The sequence below is a fragment of the Mustelus asterias genome, unplaced genomic scaffold (assembly GCF_964213995.1).
Source record: "Mustelus asterias unplaced genomic scaffold, sMusAst1.hap1.1 HAP1_SCAFFOLD_539, whole genome shotgun sequence".
In the NCBI taxonomy this organism is placed as follows: domain Eukaryota; kingdom Metazoa; phylum Chordata; class Chondrichthyes; order Carcharhiniformes; family Triakidae; genus Mustelus; species Mustelus asterias.
This window is the reverse complement of record NW_027590490.1, coordinates 205,717-225,479: the sequence shown is the minus strand read 5'-3', so window position 1 is coordinate 225,479 and position 19,763 is coordinate 205,717. Positions and strand designations below refer to the sequence as shown.

The following is a 19,763-nucleotide window of genomic DNA, read 5'->3' as shown; positions in this document are numbered from 1 at the left end:
GAGGGCTTGACAAGACACAGAAGACACACCAGTCAAGCACTACATCCATCTCCAACTGTCTGGACTCACTTTACCCCTGGACCAAGATAGGTCAGGGCAAGAGAGTTAGGCTTGCCCTGTTAACACTGCTGTTTAAGAAGGGAGGGAGGTAGCAGATGGGAAATGATAGGCCGGTTAGCCTGACTTTGGTCATTGGCAAGATTTTAGAGTCCATTATTAAAGATGAGATTGCAGAGTACTTGGAAGTGCATGATAAAGTAGGACTGAGTCAGCATGGCTTTGTCAAGGGGAGGTCATGTCTGACAAATCTGTTCAAGTTCTTGAGGAGGTAACAAGGAAGTTAGATAAAGGAGAACCAGTGGATGTGATTTATTTAGATTTCCAAAATGCCTTTGACAAGGTGCCGCATAGGAGACTGTTAACATAGAACATAGAACAGTACAGCACAGAACAGGCCCTTCGGCCCACGATGTTGTGCCGAGCTTTATCTGAAACCAAGATCAAGCTATCCCACTCCCTATCATCCTGGTGTGCTCCATGTGCCTATCCAATAACCGCTTAAATGTTTCTAAAGTGTCTGACTCCACTATCACTGCAGGCAGTCCATTCCACACCCCAACCACTCTCTGCGTAAAGAACCTACCTCTGATATCCATCCTGTATCTCCCACCACGAACCCTATAGTTATGCCCCCTTGTAATAGCTCCATCCACCCGAGGAAATAGTCTTTGAACGTTCACTCTATCTATCCCCTTCATCATTTTATACACCTCTATTAAGTCTCCCTTCAGCCTCCTCCGCTCCAGAGAGAACAGCCCTAGCTCCCTCAACCTTTCCTCATATGACCTACCCTCCAAACCAGGCAGCATCCTGGTAAATCTCCTCTGCACTCCTTCCAGCGCTTCCACATCCTTCCTATAGTGAGGTGACCAGAACTGCACACAATATTCCAAATGTGGTCTCACCAAGGTCCTGTACAGTTGCAGCATAACCCCACGGCTCTTAAACTCCAACCCCCTGTTAATAAAAGCTAACACACTATAGGCCTTCTTCACAGCTCTATCCACTTGAGTGGCAACCTTTAGAGATCTGTGGATATGGACCCCAAGATCTCTCTGTTCCTCCACAGTCTTCAGAACCCTACCTTTGACCCTGTAATCCACATTTAAATTTGTCCTACCAAAATGAATCACCTCACATTTATCAGGGTTAAACTCCATTTGCCATTTTTCAGCCCAGCTTTGCATCCTATCTATGTCTCTTTGCAGCCTACAACAGCCCTCCACCTCATCCACTACTCCACCAATCTTGGTGTCATCAGCAAATTTACTGATCCACCCTTCAGCCCCCTCCTCTAAGTCATTAATAAAAATCACAAAGAGCAGAGGACCAAGCACCGATCCCTGCGGCACACCGCTAGCAACCTGCCTCCAGTCCGAAGATTTTCCATCGACCACCACCCTCTGTCTTCGGTCAGACAGCCAGTTACCTATCCAATCGGCCAACTTTCCCTCTATCCCACACCTCCTCACTTTCATCATAAGCCGACTATGGGGGACCTTATCAAACGCCTTACTAAAATCCATGTATATGACATCAATTGCCCTACCTTCATCAACACACTTAGTTACCTCCTCAAAAAGTTCTATCAAATTTGTGAGGCACGACTTGCCCTTCACGAATCCGTGCTGACTATCTCGGATTAATCCGCATCTTTCTAAATGGTCGTAAATCCCATCCCTAAGGACCCTTTCCATCAATTTACCAACCACCGAAGTAAGACTAACCGGTCTATAATTACCAGGGTCATTTCTATTCCCTTTCTTAAACAGAGGAACAACATTCGCCATTCTCCAGTCCTCTGGCACCATCCCCGTGGACAGCGAGGACCCAAAGATCAACGCCAAAGGCTCTGCAATCTCATCCCTTGCCTCCCAAAGAATCCTAGGATACATTTCATCAGGCCCAGGGGACTTATCGACCTTCAGTTTATTCAAAACTGCCAAGACATCCTCCCTCCGAACATCTATTTCCTCCAGCCTATTAGCCTGTAACACCTTCTCTTCCTCAAAAACATGGCCCCTCTCCTTGGTGAACACTGAAGAAAAGTATTCATTCATCACCTCGCCTATCTCTACTGACTCCATACACAAGTTCCCACTACTGTCCTTGACCGGCCCTAACCTCACCCTGGTCATTCTTTTATTCCTCACATAAGAGTAAAAAGCCTTGGGGTTTTCTTTGATCCGACCCGCCAAGGACTTCTCATGTCCCCTCCTAGCTCTCCTAAGCCCCTTTTTCAGCTCATTCCTTGCTAACTTGTAACCCTCAATCAAGCCATCTGAACCTTGTTTCCTCATCCCTACATAAGCTTCCCTCTTCCTTTTCACAAGACATTCCACCTCTTTTGTGAACCATGGTTCCCTCACTCGGCCATTTCCTCCCTGCCTGACAGGAACATACCTATCAAGGACATCCAGTATTTGTTCCTTGAAAAAATTCCACTTTTCATTAGTTCCTTTCTCTGACAGTTTCTGTTCCCAACTTATGCCCCCTAATTCTTGCCTAATCGCATCATAATTACCCCTCCCCCAATTGTAAACCTTGCCCTGCCGTACGGCCCTATCCCTCTCCATTGCAATAACAAAAGACACCGAATTGTGGTCACTATCTCCAAATTGCTCTCCCACAATCAAATCTAACACTTGGCCCGGTTCATTTCCCAGTACCAAATCCAATGTGGCCTCACCTCTAGTCGGCCCATCCACATATTGTGTCAGGAAACCCTCCCGCACACACTGCACAAAAACTGCCCCATCCAAACTATTTGACCTACAAAGGTTCCAATCAATATTTGGAAAGTTAAAGTCCCCCATGACAACTACCCTGTGACCCCCACACATATCCATAATCTGCTTAGCAATTTCTTCCTCCACATCTCTATTACTGTTAAATAAGTTAAGAGCCCATGGTGTTGAGGGTATGATCCTGGCATGGATAGAGGATTAGCTGACTGGCAGAAGACAGAGAGTGGGGATAAAGGGGTCTTTTTCAGGATGGCAGCTGGTGACAAATGGTGTGCATCAGGGGTTGGTGCTGGGACCACAACTTTTCACAATATACATTAACGATTTGGAGGAAGGAACTGAAGGCACTGTTGCTAAGTTTGCAGATGATACAAAGATATGTAGAGGGACAGGTAGGATTGAGGAAGCAGGGGGGTTGCAGAAGGACATGGACAGGTTAGGAGAGTGGGCAAAGAAGTGGCAGATGGAATACAATGTGGAAAAGTGTGAGGTTATGCACTTTGGAAGGAGGAATGGAGGCATAGACTATTTTCTAAATGGGGAAATGCTTAGGAAATCAGAAGGATGTGGAAGCGCTGGAAAGAGTGCAGAGGAGATTTACCAGGATGCTGCCTGGTTTGGAGGGTAGGTCTTATGAGGAAAGGTTGAGGGAGCTAGGGCTGTTCTCTCTGGAGCGGAGGAGGCTGAGGGGAGACTTAATAGAGGTTTATATAATGATGAAGGGGATAGATAGAGTGAACGTTCAAAGACTATTTCCTCGGGTGGTTGGAGCTATTACAAGGGGGCATAACTATAGGGTTCATGGTGGGAGATATAGGAAGGATATCAGAGGTAGGTTCTTTACGCAGAGAATGGTTGGGGTGTGGAATGGACTGCCTGCAGTGATAGTGGAGTCAGACACTTTAGGAACATTTAAGCGGTTATTGGATAGGCACATGGAGCACACCAGGATGATAGGGAGTGGGATAGCTTGATCTTGGTTTCAGATAAAGCTCGGCACAACATCGTGGGCCAAAGGGCCTGTTCTGTGCTGTACTGTTCTATGTTCTATGTTCTAAGCACAAAAGGACTTGGGAGTCATTGTTTAAGATTATCTTAAGGTTAACGTGCAGGTTCAGTCGGCAGTTGGGAAGGCAAATGCAATGTTAGCATTCATGTTGAGAGGGCTGGAATACAAGAGCAGGGATGTACTTCTGAGGCTGTATAAGGCTTTGGTCAGACCCCATTTGGAGTATTGTGAACAGTTTTGGGCCCCATATCTAAGGAAGGATGTGCTGGCCTTGGAAAGGGTCCAGAGGAGGTTCACAAGAATGATGCCTAGAATGAAGAGCTTGTCGTATGTGGAACGGTTGAGGACTCTGGGTCTGTACTCGTTGGAGTTTAGAAGGATGAGGGGGGATCTTATTGAAACTTACAGGATACTGCGAGACCTCGAGAGAGTGGATGTGGAGAGAATGTTTCCACTAGTAGGAAAAACTGGAACCAGAGGGCACAACCTCAGGCTAAAGGGACGATCCTTTAAAACAGAGATGAGGAGGAATTTCTTCAGCCAGAGAGTGGTGAATCTGTGAAACTCTTTGCCGCAGAAGGCTGTGGAGTGTCTTTAAGACAGATAGATAGGTTCTTGATTAATAAGGGGATCAGGGGTTATGGGGAAAAGGCAGGAGAATGGGGATGAGAAAAATATCAGCCATGATTGAATGGCGGAGCAGACTCGATGGGCCGAGTGGCCTAATTCTGCTCCTATGTCTTATGGTCTTATGGCTGGTGATGCGTAACTCTTCCTCCCAATAATCACACACAAGTCACATTCTATCACCTATCTATCTGTCGCTAGTGCTGCGGTGATCATGGATGAGCGATGGTGCAGCAGGTGAGGGGCCACTGAGAGAAGCAGCAGTGACCCTCCACACAGGCAGCTCAGGATAGGGTCGTTCTTGACTGGATTGATGCAGAATTGGAACTCGACGGCCCCTGGATGACAAAGCAGCCCTTTCAGGACCATACTGCTCACCTTCTTAGTATTGAAAGGGATAGAAAAGGTGCTCTAAACATTGTCTGCTTCACCTCCCTTGCCAGCAGGCATAGGTTTGTCTCAGAAAAGAAAGTAAAGAACAAAGAACGGTGGCACAGTGGTTAGCATTGCTGCCTCACAGCGCCAGGGACCCGGGTTCAATTCCAGCCTCAGGTTACTGTCTGTGTGGAGTTTGCACATTCTCCCCGTGTCTGTGTGGGTTTCCTCCGGGTGCTCCGGTTTCCTCCCACAGTCCAAAGATGTGTGGGTTAGGTTGATTGGCCATGCTAAGTTGATCCTAGTATCAGGGGATTAGCAGGGTAAATATGTGGTGTTACAGGAGTGGGGTCTGGATGGGATTGTGGTCGGTGCAGACTTTATGGGCCAAATGGCCTCCTTCTGCACAGTATGGATTCTATGATCTCTGAACAAAGAACAGTACGGCACAGGAATAGGCCCTTCGGCCCACCAAGTCTGTGCTGAGGTGACACTGGTCACTATTGGGCACTGGAATGTCTGCACCCTCATGGACACACCACTGCCGACAGACCCAAGGAAACTGATCTTGTTGATAGAAAGCTGGCGAGGTGTGACATCCAGATCACAGCCCCCAGTGAGACTTAAACAAAAACAGAAAATGCTGGAAAAACTCAACAGGTCTGATAGCATCTCTGGAGAGAGAAAAGAATGTGGATGACCCTTCGTCAGAGCTAGGAATGGAAGGGTTGTGTTGTGAGGAAAGGGTTGAAGAGGTTGGGCTTGTATCCACTGGAGTTTAGAAGAGTAAGAAAAGACTTGATTGAAACCTTTCAGATCCTGAGGGGGTATTGACAGGGTGGATGTGGAGAGGATGTTTCCTGTTGTGGGAGAATCTAGAACGAAGGGTCGCTGTTTAAAATTCAGGAGTCGCTCATTTATAATAAAGTTGAGGAGAATCCTTTTCTCTCTGCAGGTCAGGAGTCTCTGGGATTCTCTTCCTGAAAAGGCAATGCAGGCAGAGTCTTTGAATATTTTTAAGGCAGAAGTAGATAGAGCCTTGATGCCCAAAGGGGTGAAAGGTTATCAGGGTATGGGCAGTGTGTGGAGTTGAGGTTACAATCAGATCAGCCATGATCCAATTGAAAGGCCGAACAGGCTCGAGGGGCTGAGTGGCCTACTCCCTGCTCCTAATTTGTATGTTCATACAATGGAGAACCAGGCTGAATATCGAGAGTTCAGAGGGGCAAAGAGAGTATGAAGAGAGACTGGCAGCTAACATAAATTTAAATTCCAAAGCCTCTGACAGGCATATAAATTGTAAAAAGATGGTAAAAAGAGGAATAATTCTGGGCAAAATTAATAATGGCATGGATAAATGTGAGTTAATTAACTGAAAATCACATTTAACTGATTTGTTGGGAGTTTTTGAGGAGGTAACAGAGAGGGTCGATGAGGGTAATGCTGTTGATGTGGTGTACACGGACTTTCAAAAGGCATTCGATACAGTGCCACACAACAGACTTGTGAGAAAAGTTCTAACTCATGGAATGAAAGGGACAGCAGCAACGTGGATATGGAACTGGCTGAGTGACAGCAAAGAGAGTGTCGTGATTAATGGAGGAAAGTTTGTAGTAAGAACATAATAAATAGGAGCAGGAGTAGGCCATCTAGCCCCTCAAGCCTGCTCCGCCATTTAATAAGATCATGGCTGATCTGATAGTGGGTTCAGTTCCACTTACCCGCCCGCACCCCATAACTCTTAATTCCCTTAAGGATTAAAAATCTGTCTATCTGTGACTTAAACACATTTAACGAGGTAGCCTCTACTACTTCATTGGGCAGAGAATTCCAAAGATTCACTACCCTCTGGGAGAAGAAGTTCCTCCTCAACTCTGTTCTAAATTGACTCCCCCGTATTTTGAGGCTATGCCCCCTAGTTCTTGTTTCCATTGTAAGTGGAAATAACCTCGCTGCTTCTATCTTGTCGAGCCCCTTCATTATCTTATATGTCTCTATAAGATCTCCCCTCAACCTTCTAAACTCCAATGAGTACAGGCCCAGACTACTCAATCTCTCCTCATAAGCTACACCCCTCATCTCCGGAATCAACCTGATGAACCTTCTCTGTACTCCTTCCAAAGCTAATATATCCTTTCTTAAATAAGGGGACCAAAATTGCACACAGTACTCTAGGTGCGGCCTCACCAGTACCTTGTACAATTGCAGCAAGACCTCCCTGCTTTTATACTCCATCCCCTTCGCGATAAAGGCCAACATTCCATCTGCTGCCTTGATTACCTGCTGCACCTGCAAACTGAGTTTTTGTGATTCATGCACAAGGACCCCCAGGTCCCTCTGCACAGTAGCATGTTGTAATTTTTCACCGTTTAAATAATAGTCCATTTTACTATTATTCCTTCCAAAGTGGATAACCTCACACTTACCAACGTTATACTCCATCTGCCAGATCCTCGCCCACTCACTTAGCCGATCCAAATCTCTTTGCAGACTTTCCACATCCTCCATGCAATTAGCTTTCCCACTCATCTTTGTGTCATCCGCAAACTTTGTTACCCTACACTCGGTCCCCAGTAATGTGTAGTTACCCAGGGTTCAGTGTTGGGACCCTTGCTTTTCCAGATATATATTAATGAGCTTGATCCTGGGGCAGAACACAATTACAGACTTTGTGGATGATAAAAAATTTGGAAGCATTGTGAACCATAGAATCCCTACAGTGCAGAGAGGGAGGCCATTCGGCCCATCAAGTCTGCACTGACTGTCCAAAAGAGCATCCTACCCAGGCCCACTCCCTCACCCTATCTCTGCAACCCTGCGCATCCACCATGGCTAACGCACCTAACCTGCACATCTTTAGACTATGAGAAGAATCTGGAGCACCCGGATGAAATCCATGCAGATTCGGGGAGAACGTTTTTGATTTGATTTGATTTATTATTGTCACATGTATTAACATACAGTGAAAAGTATTGTTTCTTGCGTGCCAAACAGACCGTTCATAGAGAAGGAAACGAGAGAGTGCAGAATGTAGTGTTACAGTCATAGCTAGGGTGTGGAGAAAAATCAGCTCAATGCAAGGTAAGTCCATTCAAAAGTCAGACAGCAGCAGGGAAGAAGCTGTTCTTGAGTCGGTTGGTACGTGACTTCAGACTTTTGTATCTTTTTCCCAATGGAAGAAGGTGGAAGAGAGAATGTCCGGGGTGTGTGGGGTTCTTAATTATGCTGGCTGCTTTGCCGAGGCAGCGGGAAGTGTAGACAGAGTCAATGGATGGGAGGCTGGTCTGCGTGATGGATTGGGCTACATTCACGACCTTTTGTAGTTCCTTGCGTCTTGGGCAGAGCAGGAGCCCATACCAAGCTGTGATACAACCAGAAAGAATGCTTTCTACGGTGCATCTGTAAAAGTTGGTGAGAGTCGTAGCTGACATGCCAAATTTCCTTAGTCTTCTGAGAAAGTAGAGGAGTTGGTGGGCTTTCTTATCTATAGTGTCGGCGTGGGGAGACCAGAACCAGACCAGATGGTGATCTGGACACCTAAAAACTTGAAGCTCTCGACCCATTCTACTTTGTCCCCATTGATGTAGACAGGGGCATGTTCTCCTTTACGCTTCCTGAAGTCGATGACAATCTCCTTTGTTTTGTTTACATTGAGGGAGAGATTATTGTTGCTGCACCAGTTCACCAGATTCTCTATCTCATTCCTGTACTCTGTCTTGTTATTGTTTGAGATCTGACCCACTACTGTGGTGTCATCAGCAAACTTGAAAATTGAGTTGGAGAGGAAATGGCCGCACAGTCATAGGTGTATAAGGAGTATCGTAGGGGGCTGAGAACACAGCCTTGTGGGGCACCGGTGTTGAGGATCATGGAGGAGGTGTTGTTTCCTATTTTTACTGATTGTGGTCTGTGAGTTAGGGAGTTCAGGATCCAGTCGCAGAGGGAGGTGCTGAGGTCCAGGCCACAGAGTTTGGAGATGAGTTTTGTGGGAATAATGGTGTTGAAGGCTGAGCTGTAGTCAATAAATAGGAGTCTGACATAGGTGTCCTTGTTATCTAGGTGTTCCAGGGTTGAGTGCAGGGCCAGGGAGATGACGTCTGCTGTGGACCTGTTGCGGCGATAGGCAAACTGTAGTGGATCCAGGTAGTCCGGGAGGCTGGAATTAATTTGTGCCATGACTAACCTTTCGAAGCACTTCATAATGATGGATGTCAGAGCCACCGGCCGATAGTCATTAAGGCACGCTGCTTGGTTTTTCTTAGGTACCGGGATGATGGTCGTCTTCTTGAAGCAGATCGGGACCTCAGATTGGTGTAAAGAGAGGTTGAAGATGTCTGTGAATCTCCCGCCAGCCGATCCGCACAGGATCTGAGAGCACGTCCAGGTACCCCATCCGGGCCAGTCGCTTTCCGTGGGTTGACCTTGGAGAAAGCTGCTCTGACATCTGCAATGGTGACCCCCAGATACAGGTTCATCCAGAGTGGAGGGCATGCTCTCGCTGACCTCTTGCTCAAAACGGGCATAGAATGCATTGAGCTCATCAGGGAGGGGTGCGTTGGAGCCGGCGATTTTACATGCCTTCATCTTGTAGCCTGTTATGTCTTGCAGACCTTGCCACAGTCGGCAGGAGTCCGTGTGGTTAGCCTGGGACTCTAACTTGGTCCAGTACTGTCTTTTGGCATCTTTGATGGATCTCCTTAGATCGTATCTGGCTTTCTTGTATAGGTCAGTGTCGCCTGACTTGAACGCCTCAGACCTGGACTTCAGCAAGCAGTGAATATCCCTGTTCATCCATGGTTTCCGATTGGGGAACACACGGATTTGCTTCTTTGACACACAGTCTTCTACACACTTACTAATGAAGTCAGTTACTGTAGTGGCATACTCGTTCAAGCTGGTCGCAGAGTTTGTAAATACTGACCAGCCCACTGACTCCAAGTAGCCCCGTAGGAGATCATCCGAATCCTCAGACCAACATTGCACGACTCTCTTTGATGGATTCTCCTGCTTCAGTTTTTGCTTGTAAGCCGGGAGCAGGAGCACAGCCTTGTGGTCTGATTTGCCAACGTGCAAACGAGCTTCTTCCCTGCTGCAATCAGACTTTTGAATCGACCTACCTCACATTATGTTGATCTTAAATTGATCTTTCTCCACACCCTAGTAACACTACATCCTGCACTCTCTCGCTTCCTTCTCTCTGTACAGTATGCTTTGTATAGCGTGCAAGAAACAATACTTTTCACTGTATACTAATACAAAAATAAATCAAATCAAATCAAAAATCAAACTCCACATAGACAGTGACCCAAGGTTGGAATTGAACCCAGGTCCCTGGTGCTGTGAGGCAGCAGCGCTAACCACTGTGAGAGGATAGTTTGGAACTTCAAAGGACATAAAGAAGTTGGTGGAATGGGCAGACTAGTGGCAGATGAAATTAAATGTGGAGAAATGTGAAGTGATTCAATTTGGTAAAAACATGGGGAGACAATATAAAATAATGGGTACAATTCTAAAGGGGGTGCAGGAGCAGAGGGAACTGGTGAACACAGCATTGAAGGTGGCAGGACAGCTGGAAAGAGTAGTGGATAAAACATAGAGTATCCTAGACTTTGTTAATAGGGGCATAGAGTGCAAGAGCAAGGAGGTGATGTTGATCTTGTCTAAGACACTAGTTCAGCCTCAGCTGGAGTATTGTGTTCAGTTCTGGGTGTCACACTTTAGGAAGGATGTGAAGGCATTAGAGAGAGAGAGTGCAGAAAAGATTCACGAGAATGGTTCCAGGGATGAGAAACTTTAGTTATGTGGCTAGAATGGAGAAGTTAGGGCTGTTCTCCTTGGAGAAGAGAAGGCTGAGAGGAGATTTGATAGAGGTATTCAAGAAGGGTCTGGACAGAGTAGATAGAGAGAAACTGTTCCCGCTGGCGGAAGGATTGAGGGATGTAAAGTAATTGGAAATAGGAGTGAAGGCAATGAGGCGAAGCTTCTCCAAACAGTGAATGGTTAAGGTCTTGTGTGTTTTTTTTCTGCCATGCTCTCCAAAACCTTCCATGATGCTGATCTTGGCATCAAAATCAGCCAAAGTTTGGATACAAAGCTGCTTAATCTGCACCAAATCCAGGCAAAGACCCAGGACATGGTTCGCAAATTCCTGTTTGCCAATTTTGGTGCTTTGGCAGCCAGTTCAGAGTTGAACATGCAATGTAGCTTGGAATTGTCCTCCAATGCATACGACAACTTTGGCCTCCTGACCAGGACAAAGAAAGCTGCAGTGATGTACATCCTGCCCCAGGAAAGTCCTATCCCTAGCCCATAGTCAGGCCCTGCCAACAGTGGATAAGTTCACAACATGTTCAGGAATGTCCTGAGGTTGTGAAAATTGCAACAGAAATGCCCGTCTTTCTTCCTTAACAGCACATTGTTGTGACCTCGAAGGTGCTGCCTGGAAGGCTGGTGGAAGCAGATTCAATAATAACGTTCAAAAGATAATTGGATAAATACTTACGGAAACATTTACTGAGATATGGAGAAAGAGCAAGGGAGTGAGATTAATTAGATAGCTCTTTCAAAGAGCTGGCACGGGCACAATGGGCCGAATGGCCTCCTTTCCTGCTGTCAAATGCTATCAATCTTTCTTTTGTGAGCAATGCTATAGGCATCTGCTGATGCGGCTGTGAGATCACCTGCCTTTTTCTATTTGTAATCAAAAATTAGATAATTGTTTAATTCAGTCAGCCCGGTCAAGCTCAGGCACGACTAGAGGCAGCGACCAGACCTGTTCAGAGTCATACCCATCAGAGAGAATTTGGGAGTCACTCCCAGTGATGTGCTGCCAAAGAGAGAAAAGCTGCCTTCTCCAAAGAACAAAGAACAGTACAGCACAGGAAACAGGCCCTTCGGCCCTCCAAGCCTGTGCCGCTCCTTGGTCCAACTAGTCCAATCGTTTGTATCCCTCCATTCCCAGCCTGCTCATGTGACTATCCAGGTAAGTCTTAAACGATGTCAGCGTGCCTGCCTCCACCACCCTACTTGGCAGCGCATTCCAGGCCCCCACCACCCTCTGTGTAAAAAACATCCCTCTGATATCTGAGTTATACTTCGCCCCTCTCACCTTGAGCCCGTGACCCCTCGTGAACGTCACTTCTGATCTGGGAAAAAGCTTCCCACCGTTCACCCTATCTATCCCCTTCATAATCTTGTACACCTCTATTAGATCTCCCCTCATTCTCCGTCTTTCCAGGGAGAACAACCCCAGTTTACCCAATCTCTCCTCATAGCTAAGACCCTCCATACCAGGCAACATCCTGGTAAACCTTCTCTGCACTCTCTCTAACGCCTCCACGTCCTTCTGGTATTGCGGCGACCAGAATTGGATGCAGTACTCCAAATGTGGCCGAACCAGCGTTCTATACAGCTGCATCATCAGACTCCAGCTTTTAAACTCTATACCCCGTCCTATAGTAAGTTTGCGGACGACACAAAACTGGCAGGACTTGCAGATAGTGAGGAACATTGTCAGAGGCTACAGAAGGATATAGATAGGCTGGAAATTTGGGCAAGGAAATGGCAGATGGAGTTCAATCCTGATAAATGCGAAGTGATGCATTTTGGTGGGAATAATGTAGGGAGGAGCTACACGATAAATGGAAGAACCATAAAGGGTGTAGAGACGCAGAGGGACCTGGGTGTGCAAGTCCACAGATCTTTGAAGGTGACGTCACAGGTGGAGAAGGTGGTGAAGAAGGCATATGGCATGCTTGCCTTTATAGGACGGGGCATAGAGTATAAAAGTTGGGGTCTGATGTTGCAGATGTATAGAACGTTGGTTCGGCCGCATTTGGAATACTGCGTCCAGTTCTGGTCGCCACACTACCAGAAGGACGTGGAGGCTTTGGAGAGAGTACAGAGGAGGTTTACCAGGATGTTGCCTGGTATGGAGGGGCTTGGTTATGAGGAGAGATTGGGGAAACTGGGGTTGTTCTCCTTGGAAAGACGGAGGATGAGGGGAGACTTAATAGAGGTGTATAAAATTATGAAAGGCATAGATAGGGTGAACGGTGGGAAGCTTTTCCCCGGGTCGGTGGTGACGTTCACGAGGGGTCATAGGTTCAAGGTGAAGGGGGGGAGGTTTAACACAGATATCAGAAGGACATATTTCACACAGAGGGTCGTGGGGGCCTGGAATGTGTTGCCGGGCAAGGTGGTGGAGGCGGACACACTGGGAACGTTTAAGACTTATCTAGACAGCTATATGAACGGAGTGGGAATGGAGGGATACAAAAGAGTGATCTAGTTTGGACCAGGGAGCGGCGCGGGCTAATTGTTCCTGGTTTCTCGTTTCAAGGCTTCATTCTACGATCATCTTGCTGGTGCCAGTACAGAGTGATACTGCGGATAGTTGGGAACCTGTCTCGGGGGCAGGGGATTCATATGGTGTTCGTGGAAGTGGAAATGACTAGGGTTGGGAAGCATTTTCCGATCGGGGCCATTGTGATCTCCTGGACTCGTTTCGATCGCCTCAGGGGGTCGGAGAGGAATTTCCCAGATTTTTTTTTCCCCATATTGGCCCTGGGGTTTTTCACTCTGGGTTTTCGCCTCTCCCTGGAGATCACATGGTCTGGAATGGGGGGGTGGGGGTAAGTTAATAGGTTGTAATGAACAAAGCATCGTAGCTGTGAGGGACAGCTCGGTGGATAGGATATTGGTATGTAGATAGGCTGGAAAATTGGGTGGGGATCCTGGATTCAGGATTCAATCCTGGACTGGGGAGCGGCGCGGGCTTGGAGGGCCGAAGGGCCTGTTCCTGTGCTGTATTGTTCTTTGTTCTTTGTTCTTTGTTCTATAAAGGCAAGCATACCATATGCCTTCTTCACCACCTTCTCCACCTGTGTTGCCACCTTCAAGGATTTGTGGACTTGCACACCTAGGTCCCTCTGTGTTTCTATACTCCTGATGACTCTGCCATTTATTGTATAACTCCTCCCTACATTATTTCTTCCAAAATGCATCACTTCGCATTTATCCGGATTAAACTCCATCTGCCACCTCTCCCCCCAATTTTCCAGCCTATCTATATTCTGCTGTATTGCCCGACAATTCTCTTCGCTATCCGCAAGTCCAGCCATCTTCGTGTCATCCGCAAACTTGCTGAATACACCAGTTACACCTTCTTCCAAATCATTTATATATATCACAAATAGCAGAGGTCCCAGTACAGAGCCCTGCGGAACACCACTGGTCACAGACCTCCAGCTGGAAAAAGACCCTTCGACCACTACCCTCTGTCTCCTATGGCCAAGTCAGTTCTCCACCCTTCTAGCCACTTCTCCTTGTATCCCATGAACCTTAACCTTCTTAACCAACCTGCCATGTGGGACTTTGTCAAATGCCTTACTGAAATCCATATAGACGACATCCACGGCCCTTCCTTCATCAACCGTTTTTGTCACTTCCTCAAAAAACTCCACCAAATTTGTAAGGCACGACCTCCCTCTTACAAAAACAAGCTGTCTGTCACTAATGAGATTGTTCCGTTCTAAATGCACATACATCCTGTCTCTAAGAATCCTCTCCAACAACTTCCCTACCACGGACGTCAAGCTCACCGGCCTATAATTTCCTGGGTTATCCCTGCTACCCTTCTTAAACAACAGGACCACATTCGCTATCCTCCAATCCTCAGGGACCTCACCCGTGTCCAAAGAAGCGACAAAGATTTCCGTCAGAGGCCCAGCAATTTCATCTCTCGTCTCCCTGAGCAGTCGAGGATAGATGCCATCAGGCCCTGGGGCTTTGTCAGTTTTAATGTTCCCTAAAAAACCTAACACTTCCTCTCTTGTAATGGAGATTTTCTCTAACGGGTCAACACCTCCCTCCGAGACACTCCCGGTTAACACGCCCCTCTCCTTCGTGAATACCGATGCAAAGTATTCATTTAGGATCTCCCCTATTCCCTTGGGTTCTAAGCATAATTCCCCTCCTTTGTCCCCGAGAGGTCCGATTTTCTCCCTGACAACTCTTTTGTTCCTAACGTATGAATAGAATGCCTTAGGATTTTCCTTAATCCTGCCTGCCAAGAACATCTCGTGACCTCTTTTTGCCCTTCTAACTCCCCGTTTGAGTTCTTTCCTACTCTCTCTGTATTCCTCCAGAGCTCCATCTGTTTTCAGTTGCCTGGACTGAACGTACGCCTCCCTTTTCATTTTAATCAGATCCTCAATTTCCCTGGTTATCCACGGCTCTCGAATCCTACCTTTCCTATCTTTCCTTTTTACAGGCACATGCCTATCCTGCAGCCTTATCAATAGTTCCTTAAAAGACTCCCACATGCCAGACGCGGACTTACCCTCGAACATCCTCTCCCAATCAACATCCACCAATTCCTGCCTAATCCGGCTATAGTCAGCCTTCCTCCAATTTAGCACCCTGCCCGTAGGACAGCACTCATCCTTGTCCATTACTATCCTAAAGTTAACAGAGTTGTGGTCACTATTTGCCACATGTTCCCCTACCGAAACTTTGACGACCTGACCGGGCTCATTTCCCAGAACTAGGTCCAGTATAGCCCCCTCTCTAGTCGGGCTATCTACATACTGTTCCAAAGAACCTTCCAGTACGCATTTTACAAATTCCTCCCCGTCCGGACCCCCAGCTCTAAGCACTTTCCAGTCTGTGCCAGGGAAATTAAAATCCCCCACCACAACAACCCTATTTTTTCTGCACCTATCCAAAATCTCCTGACATATCCTTTCCTCCACTTCCCGTGGGCTGTTGGGTGGTCTGTAGTACACCCCCAGCATAGTGACTGCACCCTTCCTGTTTCTGAGTTCCACCTACAGCGACTCAGTACATGACCCCTCTAAGTTGTCTACCCTCTGCACCGCGGTAATATGCTCCTTAACTAATATCACTACTCCCCCACTTATTTTAGCCCCTCCTCTGTCTCGCCTAAAACACTTATACCCCGGAATATTCAGCTGCCAGTCCTGTCCTTCTTTTAACCAAGTTTCCGTCACCGCAACCACATCCAAATTCCACATAAGCATTAAGGCCCTAAGTTCGTCTGTTTTACCCGTTACGCTCCTCGCATTGAAGCAGATGAACTCCAGACCTCCAGGCCCACTCAGGTCATCCTCCTCCAGAGTGCTCCTCTTCTTAGCTAGCCTTGCCCTGGCCCCCAGCTCAACCCCAGCCTCAGTATTTACTGACCTCCTGTTTTGTTCCCCACCCCCCTGCCACACTAGTTTAAATCCTGCCGAAACACTCTAGCAAAACTCCCAGCCAGGATATTTGCTCCCTTCCAGTTAAGGTGTAACCCATCCTTTCTGTACAGTTGCCATCCTGACTTGAAGATTTCCCAGTTATCTATGAATTTAAAACCCTCCCTCTTGCACCAGTCCTTTAGCCACGCGTTCAACTGTAGAATCTCCCTGTTCCGAGCCTCACTTGCACTAGACACCGGGAGAAGTCCAGAGATTGCTACCCTGGAGGCCTTACTTTTTAGCCTAGCACCCAACTCCCTGAATTTCTCTCGTATGACCCCCCCTGCTCTTCCTACCTACATCATTTTCACCAATGTGTATAATCACATCTGTTTGACTACCTTCCTTTTTTAATATGCTTCCTACCCTCTCGGAGACATCCAGTACCCCGGCACCAGGGAGGCAGACTACCATCCTGGATTCTCGTTCACTCCCACAGAACCGCCTGTCTGTGCCAAATTCTACCGGCAATCAGTTAGGCAACACATTAGAAAGAACTGCATTTATATAGCACCTTTCACAGTCACTGGTCATCCCAAAGGCGTTTTTTAAATATTCTTTCTTGGGATGTGGGTGTCGCATTTGTTATCCATCCCTAATTGCCCTTGAACCAAGTGTCTCGCTTGGCCATTTCAGAGGGCAGTTAGGAGTAAACCACATTGCTGTGGCTCTGGAGTCACATGTCGGCCTAGCGGGTAAGGATGGCAGATTTCCTTCCCTAAAGGACATTTTTTAAAAAGTTTATTTATTAGTGTCACAAGTAGGCTTACATTAACACTGCAATGAAGTTACTGTGAAAATCCCTTAGTCGCCACACTCTGGCGCCTGTTCGGGTACACTGAGGGAGAATTTAGCATGGCCAATGCACCTAACCAGCACGTCTTTTGGACTGTGGGAGGAAACCAGAGCACCCGGAGGAAACCCACGCAGACACGGGGAGAACAAGTGAACCAGATGGGTTTTTACAGTTGATAGTTTCAAGGTAATCATTACTGAGACTGGTTTTCAATTCCAGGTTTATTTGACTGAATTTAAATTCCACCAGCTGCCGTGGTGGGATTTGAACCCATGCCTCCAGAGCGCTAGCCTGGGACCTCGGATTACTAGTGACATCACCACTACACACCGCTCCCCCCACCCCAAAGTCCATCAAAAAAGCTAGTCTTTTTTGCACACAGTTGAACATCAGATGGTTCCTCTCTGTCCCGTCCGACAGCTAGTTAACGCTCTCTCTGGGTTTACAACTACCAACTAGAACACAATAGTTAATGCTTGGGGTAAAGTTCTGTCAAAGCCCCACCTCCTCCTCTCCTGAGCTCTCTGCATTGCCCATAGCCGCGGGATAATGAATAGTTACCCTCTCAGTCATTGGACTAATCTAACCCGTTTCCCGTCATTGGACTAATCTAACCCGTTTCCCACCAAAGGCATTTCTGTTCCAATATCCTTCTGTTGATGCATTTACACTCGATCTTCCTGACATGTTTTCAAGTGATCCGTGAAATGATAGGAAGTTGTTGGGAGTGGAAAGGGTTCAAGGTAGATTTACTCAAACGCCCCCAGCCTGCCTCTCCCTCCACTTCCCCGAGCCCACCTCACCTGCTGGGTTCCAGATGGTTTTATTTCCTGACTGATGCTCTCTGTGTTCTTCATGTAATTGGCCCATTTTTCTAGAAGTCTCATTTAGAACTGGTTTAAGTTGTTCCTGGTTGACATCAAGAGATAAATAAGTTGGAGCTGGAGTGAAGGCAAAGTCCACAGTGACAGGCAGAGACCAAGGTGCTGACGGCCACAAACACTGAAGAGTAACAACTGCGTCTCACCTGTAAGACGATCCTTCACCTGTCTCCATGGAGACAGTAACAAAACACCTGGAGGCCACTGTGTTTATCACAGGTATAATAACCCAGAGTGACAGAGGGTGGAGCTATTTGCACGCCAACTCTTCCAGATCAGCTAAGTGTTTGTTGTCAGTGGAACATTTTAATTCTGTGGTGGTAGGGCAAAATTACAAAACACAAACAGCACAGCACGTCCCCTGAATTCACCAGGGGAAAGCTGGAGGATACACCAGAGATCTTGAACAACATCCAGGCTCGAACGCAGTATTGAGGGAGCGCTGTACTGTCAGTGGGTCAATATTGAGAGAATGCTGTATTGTAGGAGTTTTTTTGGATAAAACGAGACTCCATCCGCTCTTTCAGCTCAATGTGAAAGATTCCTCATCCCACACCTGGGCCAGTGTTTTGAGGGAGGGCAGGGGGGGGGGTGATGTTACTGTGGGGACGGGTTGAAAGTCACTGAGTCTGTATACTGTCTGCTGCCAGGGAGTGGACAGGGAGTGGAACGGAATCAGTGGCAAGGAAATGGTGAGAGCAAAGACAATGGCTTCAGTCTTCCCGAGGGGCAAGTGAAGGAAATGGCAGATCATCCAGGACAAGCAGTGTGACAGCACAAGAGGTAGCAGAGGGATTGAGAGAGATATTGCAGATAGCAGAGGGATTGATATATTGCAGAGGTACAGCTGGCGGTTATCAGCAAACACATGGAAGCTGACCCCTTATCATGAATGACGTGGATGAGGATGATGAGTCGTAAGGACAGATCCTTGGGGTATCTGGAGGTAATGATGGCGGAGAAGGAAGAAAATACTTTGCTGTGATTGGCATGGAACGAATAGAACCAAGTGAGGGTGAAGGGGCAGAGAAATTAAGCAAAATCCCTATAACAGGTCATTGCTCTGAGTTGTGTTTATGGGATCTTGCAGTGCGCAAATTACTGTCATGCTTCCATAACACACACCACTTCAGAAGTATTTCATTGAATTCATTTTTCTTCCTTATTTCTTAATAGTGTCCAGGAAGCAAGGTAGAACAGAGGGAGACCACTTGGCCCATCATGCCTGTACTGGTTCTTTAAACGAGTTATCCAATTAGTTCCACTCCCCCTGATCCTTCCCCCATAGCCCTGCAAATATTTCCTCTTTTAAATTATTGTATCTGCTTGCATTGTCCCTTCGGCCAGCACATTCTAGACCAGGGGTCTCCAAACTACGGCCCGTGGGCCACATCCAGCCCGCAGCGGGCTAACATCTGGCCCGCAGCCAGTGGGGCGGGACGGGATTCCCACTGCCGAAAACACTCCCACGTCCGGAACCCCGCCGCTGACTCAGGATGCGGACGCGGGGATGGAAGCCACAGGCCGGACATTTGCTGCCGCTCCGCGCGGTGTCTGATGGACCCATGGGAATCCCCACCCTCTTTACCGGCCTATTGTCCAATCAGAGCTGCCGTCCTGTGACTGACAGTTCATTAAATGAATCAGCAATTGAGACATCTGTTATCCAATTGCCGCTCTGCATTGACTGAGTGACAGCTGCTTTATCCAATCCGTAAGCTCCATCTGTCTGAAATGAGCGAGAACAATGACAATGATGGCGGCAATTCAGACCAATTCAGTTATGGAAGGAAAAAAGAAAAGAAAAGTGGACAGTGAGTGCCGCCTGTTTAATGAAGAATGGGGTATAAAGTATTTCTTTGTACAAGCAGGTGATAAAGCCTCGTGTGTCATATGCAACGAAACTGTTGCAGTTTTGAAGGAGTGCAATGTACGTCGGCACTATGAGACCAAACATGAACCAAGTTATTCCCAATTCACAGGAACACAGCGTTCGGAAAAATTTGAATC

At 47.2% G+C, this 19,763-nt stretch overlaps 1 protein-coding gene across 1 annotated transcript in view; it reads right to left on the bottom strand.

Annotated features, from left to right (window-relative positions):
* slc6a7 (solute carrier family 6 member 7) overlaps nt 1–17,841 on the bottom strand; it is a 61,038-nt gene extending 43,197 nt beyond the window's left edge. The window contains exon 1 of the mRNA XM_078205003.1: nt 17,676–17,841. Within this exon, the coding sequence (XP_078061129.1) occupies nt 17,676–17,759 (84 nt within the window). The 5' untranslated portion in view covers nt 17,760–17,841. The remainder of the gene's footprint in view (nt 1–17,675) is intronic.
* Between the last annotated feature and the right edge of the window lie 1,922 nt (nt 17,842–19,763).